General features: G+C 40.5%; 1 protein-coding gene across 1 annotated transcript in view; it reads left to right on the top strand.

Annotated features, from left to right (window-relative positions):
- The window catches only part of BARD1 (BRCA1 associated RING domain 1), a 100,336-nt gene that overhangs the window by 32,450 nt on the left and 61,687 nt on the right, over positions 1–6,199 (top strand). Inside the window, 1 exon segment of the mRNA XM_019632932.1 lies at positions 250–1,232. Within this exon segment, the coding sequence (XP_019488477.1) occupies positions 250–1,232 (983 nt within the window).

Below are 6,199 nucleotides of genomic sequence, written 5' to 3'. Positions count from 1 at the left end.
CAGTGGAATATAAGTTCCCTGCTCGCTGCTGTACCTCCAGTTCCTAAAACAAAGTCGGGACTAAAGTAGGATTCTGTAAATATTTGTTGAATGAGTATCTGCGCTCACAGAGTTCATAGCATGGGAGGGGAGAGAAAAGTACACAAATGAAAGGTGATCCACTTCAGAACTATAAACAAAATTCTTTGGAAGCTCAAGATGGGAGAGATTAAGTTCATATAACAGATTTCTGTTCCTTTTTTCTATCAGATTTAAAAGAAGATACATCTAAGAAAAGTTTATTTAATGATGCCGAAAATAAGAAGAATTCAATAAAAATGTGGTTTAGTCCTCGAAGTAAGAAGGTCAGATACATTGTGAGTAAAGTTTCAGTGCAAACCCAGCCTCAAATGATAAACGATGGAAACGCTCAGCAGGCCTCAGTGTATGAATACGCTTCTTCTGCAAGTCCCCCAGTGGAGGATTCTGCGAGGGCTAAAAAGGCTTCTGCAAGATCTGGGAGAAAAAAAAAGAAAAAGAAAACGTTAGCTGAAGTGAACCGAGAATGGAATTTAGAGGCAGACAAAAAAGATGGTAAACTTGACTCCAAAGAATGTAAGAAAAAGCTGGTATCTTTCTTTAGCCAATCATCTGATGTTGCTAGTCCCCAGCTAAATGGTGAAGTAGACATACTAGCGAGCGGCTCTGTAGAAGAATTGGAATGTTTTGGAAGCTTAACCGAAGCCTCTTTACCATTGGCTGAGCAAATAGAGTCTCCAGAAATTGAGAGCAGGAATAAAGTAGTGGCTCCTGAAAAGAATCGCCATGAAAATGGTCTTACACCTAAGAAATCTGTGCCCGAAGGTGCTAACGGAAAACGTGGGCGAGGCAGGAGACTTTTCAGTCCCACGTCCAAGAGATGTAGAAGCAGCAGCCCCAGCCCCAGCCCCAGCCCCAGCCCCAGCGGCAATTGGGTTAAGCAAACAGTGCTCTCAGAAAACACGCCATTGCCTGGCTGTTCTTCACCACCATCAAGCAAACCTAGAGCTGGTAGCGCATTAAGGAGGAAAAACAGTGATGTGTCAGATGAATGCTTTAGCCCGTCACCAGGTGCACCTCCTCCTACACTGAGGAGCCCAAGCTACAGACGGATGATGCCCAGCTCCTCAGCAGTAACGCTCTCGCCCGGGAGCCTCACGGCCGTGAAAAGGAATCACAGAGGAGAGACTTTGCTGCACGTCGCTTCAATTAAGGTACCGAGCTTACTCTGAAATATAGTTCCGGAGTGAGTGTCACACAAGTTCCTCGGGGTTTGTGAAAAATGAGATTACAGGGACAGTTAACCTAGCACAGGTGTGGTAGTTTAAAGATGGAACCAGAGAAGCAAAATTCATAGGGATTGCATCCCTCAGTTACAGCAGTGGCCCCGGGGCCGGGGGAACTTGACCTTGCAGGAGAAAACCAGTATTTTAGTTTCTGTTTTGGCAAGTGCCTCTTTTTTGTCTAGTCCATAATGGTTCGTTCAGTTTTCACCATTTTATCCATTGTTCAGTTTATCCATTCTCATGCTTTATGAATATAAACAATTGCCAGGTTACTGCTGGCAACATGGCTTTACGTAGCAAAGAGCTGGGGGCGATGTGAGAGGTGGCGAGCTTCTGTGTGTATGGCACTCCTTAGGGGCATGGCCAGAACTGGGAAGGCTGAAAGATGGGATCTGTCTGTCTCTCCAGTGCTGTCAGAAATCCGACTGTCAGAACGGGCTCCTGTGGTTCCCCACACTGGGGCATGTCTGCCCTGCAGCCAGCGTTCCTTTCACTGGCCTGTTCAGTGAAGTTAATCCTCTTTGTTGCCTCAACACCTAGGGTATGGCAGTGCTTGTTTGTTGGAACCTGACTGGTTTGTGGAGCCTGAGGTGTGCTTGCAGCGGTTTCCTCTTTGAAAGTGATACGGGCACTGCACGCTGGAACCATAGCTTTATGCACTGATATGTAATTCCTGCAAGTGTTAGGAAAATTTGACATGGGAGAGCTTGGTACTAAATTAGGATAACTTTTATGACCTCTCAGTGACTTCACTGGGAAATCCTTGGGTCTTTTGCATGAATAGAGAACTTTGAGAGGTCTGGAAGGAACCCCTTTGAGGCCCCCAAATATGACGCTGGTGAGCAACATAAAACATCTGGGAATAAATGGAACAGATGCCAGGTCCAGGGATCCCTGCATTTTTGTGTGGAGAAAAAGAAGAGCACACAAATGAGTTTCTCCCAAGTGTTAGCGTTTTATTTGTTTCTTTGCTTAATCTTCCAATAAACGATGAATGTAGCATACTCTATATCTGATGTAAGTGAGCGGGGAACCTGCAACCTGACTACATGCTAGGGATTCCGTATCCTTTTAACAACCTTAATTTCCCAGTAGGCTCTGGTTACATTTTAGTTTGATTTTTGCAAAGCATGATTTAAAAATCAGACTGTATTTTTTGTCTCCTTTGTTGTATATGATGTATACATATATGTATTATATATACACACAAGCTATTATAAGTTAACATAATGTTATTAGTGCTTTATAGACATAAGTAGCTAGCATAATAATATTTTTGTTAATTTTTCTGATTAATATATGAAAACGTAGGCTGCTTTAGTGTCTACGCTTTGCTTTCTGAGAATTCTTTTGAAACAACCAGGTAAGCATCCACTTAACACGGATAGAGAATTTTTCTTTTAACGATAAGAATAATTTATCTTCATTAATGCGGATCTCTAAGACCCAGACTCTAGGTCATGGTTTGGCTGATGCTTAGGGAAATTAGAGTAAATATTTTCAGCTTTGCAGGCCAAATATTCTCTATAACGGCTATTCAACTCTGTTGTCCTAGTGCAAAAGCAGCCGTAGACAATATGTAAACCAATAAAACTGGAAAATCAGGTGTCTGGCCCACAGGCCGTAGTTTGCCTACCCTTGGTTTAGGCCGTGGAAAAAAGCCACAGCAGCAGCTTAAGACAGGAACTTTCACCTTATGAATTATTCAGATACAATCGTTAATGCTGCCAATACTTCCATGTGTTCTTTTCTCAGCCTCTTAATCCTTTCCTCTGCATCCTTCTCTTTTCCCTTCTGGCCCTTTGTACCTAACCTTCAAAATCTAGCTCACATCCTACCTTCTTAATGCGTCTTTTTCAGAATGCCTGGAGTTTCTTCTCGATGGTGACATTATTTTGTTTGCACTTATATTCATTTAGCTTTCTGTTTATTATATGACTCCTCAATTAGTTTGTTGTTATCCGGAGTATATTCCTCATTTAAAATTTCATTTCAAAATAGGAGTAGTAACCTCACAGNTTCATTAATAGTCTTTTAGATTCTGTATCTGATACTTTTTACCATTTCTACTGCTACAAAACTTGCGAAAGCCACTATGATCTGAATCTATGATCTTAATCTTACATGGATGATAGCCACGTAATTAGTAGCTGTGTCTCTTTTTTTCCTTCTAAAGTTCTTCTACATAGCAGCCATTTTTGTATAAGACATTATTCCCCTTCCCTTAATTGAGTCTAGTGAGATCCAGTGAGCTTATGTTCTGATGGGAAGAGACAGACTAGATACAAAAACGTAAGGAAAATAAACAGGAGGTGAGGGTTTGTAGGTTTTAAATAGTGTTGTCAGGGATGGTCTCACAAAAAAAATGTGACATTTGAACAGTGACCTGAGTTGGCAAAAGGGTGCGTCATACAGTTATTTGGGGAAGAGTTCTCCAGGCAGAGGGTCAGCAAGTGCGAAGGTCCTGAGGTAGAGGCGCGCTTGGTGTGTTTGAGGAATAACAGGCTCAGTGGCTGGAAAGCTGAGTAAGGAGAGAACAGGCGATGCGGTCAGGAAGCTAATTAATGGAGGACCGGGTTGTTTCTGGCCTTCTGGGCAACTACTAAGCAATTTGGTTTTTATTCAACATCAGGTTGGAAAGTTTTTTGTGACTGGAGGGTTGTAGTGACCTGCTCTGGCCATTTATAGAAGGATAATTGGCTGCAGTGTTGAGAATAGACTTCTGGGGGATGAGGCAGGACATTATCAAGGAGATGACTTAGGAGGCCATTGTCATCATCTAATGCAGCGGTTCTCAACCTTCCTAATGCCCTGACCCCTTAATACAGTTCCTCGTGTTGTGGTGACCTCCAACCATAAAATTATTTTCGTTGCTACTCTATAACTGTAATTTTGCTACTGTTATGAATCATGATGTAAATATCTTTTTGTTTTCTGATGGTCTTAGGTGACCCCTGTGAAAGGGTCGTTTGACCCCCAAAAGGGTCGTGACCCACAGGTTGAGAACTGCTGATCTAAGAGAGATGATGGTGTCTTACACCAGGATAGCAGGAGTGGAGGGAGTAAGAAGTCAGATTTTGGATGTATTTTGCAGGTAGAACTGGTAGAACTTGCATTTTGAATCAAGGGGGTGTGAGAGAGAGCAGAGGCAAGTTTGACTTGAAGGTATTTCTCATAAGCACCTGGGCTGATGGATGTTCCGTTTACTGAAATGGGAAAACTTGTTGGAGGAGCAGATATTGGAGAATGTGGGTCAGGAACTTAGTTTTGGTCATGCTCAATGTGAAAAAGTATTAGGAATAGACTTGCAAGTAGAGTTGTCAAGTAGGCAGTTGAATATTGGAATCTGGAGTTCAGGGTAGAGGTGTGGGCTGCACGTAAACATTTGGAAGTGTTAGTATACATATGGATAACAGCGCATATCATACGATTACCAAGGGTGTGACTGCAGAGAGAGTCCTAAGCCTTTTCACTTCAGAGGCTGGTGAAAGAAGGGGTGCCAGCAGAAAAAAAACCAGAGACTGGACTCTATAGAATGGTTCTGCTTATGTGTCTGACTTCATTTCCCTCCATTTTCTGCTTCTCCAAGCTCCAGCCACACTGGCTTTCTGTGCATTGAATATGCTAAACTCGTTTCCAACCTAGGATCTTGGCAGTTTGCTCTTCCTTCTACTTGGGAAATGCTTTCCTAAACAAGGCTGCTTTCCTTTTGTCATTTAGGTCTCAACTCAAAAGCAAGCTTCTCAGAAAAGGCCTTTCTTGGTGGCCATAGCTACAGAAGCAAGGTGGTTTAAACACAAGAGTACTCACACACAAAAAAATGGTATGCCTACTTATTAGGGGCAGTGATTCCTTTTTTTTTTTTTTAAACTTGACTGCATCTTTGTGTTTTAATTCTCAGTTACAAATATGTATTTTTTTTAGAAACTTCTTTTTAAACAATATTATATACCTCATAACTCTACAGCTTAATGGATTTTCACAAACTGAACTCACCCCGAAGAATAAACAACACTCTAGAAGCCTTCTCGTTGCCCGTTTCCAGTCACTGTCTCCTATCCCCATAGGGATAATTATTACTATTCTGTCGTAACCCATTAGGTTAATTTTAGCTGTTTTTATGTACTCTTTTGTGTCTGGCTGCTTTTGCTCCACAGTACAGTTGGGTATGTAGTTAGATAGTTCATTCTCCTTTGTTTTTGGTTTACGTAGCTTGAGGTTATATTAGATATTACCTAAGGAATCATGACTGTTACTTTTACTCCCCTAGATTCATTTTGTCTGAAGTAAGTTGACGTCAGGTAGTGTGAGTTCTACAACTTTGTTCTTCAATATTTTGTTGCTATTCTATGTGGTTTGCTTTACACATTACAGTCCCTTTGCTTTTCTATGTAAATTTCAGAATAACTTGTCTATTTTTACCAAAAAACCTGCCGGAATTCTTACTGGGATTATGTTGTAGTGTGTAGATCTATTGCGGAGAATTGACATTTTAACAGTGTTGAGTTTTCCAATTCATGAACATGGTATGTCTTTCCATTTGCATAGGATTTCTTTCATAAATGTTTTGTAATTTTTAGCAAATAGAAATTGTACATATTTTGCTAGATTTATATTTAAGTGTTTTGTGTCTTTATGGTACTATTATAATGGAACCAAATAAAAAAATTTTTTTTTTCAGTTTACATTTTTTCATGGCTAGTATATAGATATACAGTTGACATTGAATGTGCTATATTGACCTTGTATTTTATGACCCTGTGAAAATCACTCGTTAATTTTATTTTTTTTATAATTTTTTTGGATATTCTGTACAGTCAGTCAAGTCAACTATGAATAGATACAGTTTTATATCTCTTAACAATCTCTGTTCCTTTTATATCTTTTTCTTACCT

Source organism: Hipposideros armiger, unplaced genomic scaffold (assembly GCF_001890085.2).
Source record: "Hipposideros armiger isolate ML-2016 unplaced genomic scaffold, ASM189008v1 scaffold_1198, whole genome shotgun sequence".
In the NCBI taxonomy this organism is placed as follows: domain Eukaryota; kingdom Metazoa; phylum Chordata; class Mammalia; order Chiroptera; family Hipposideridae; genus Hipposideros; species Hipposideros armiger.
Note: the sequence above shows the minus strand (reverse complement) of the source record. Positions and strands in the feature narration are given on the sequence as shown.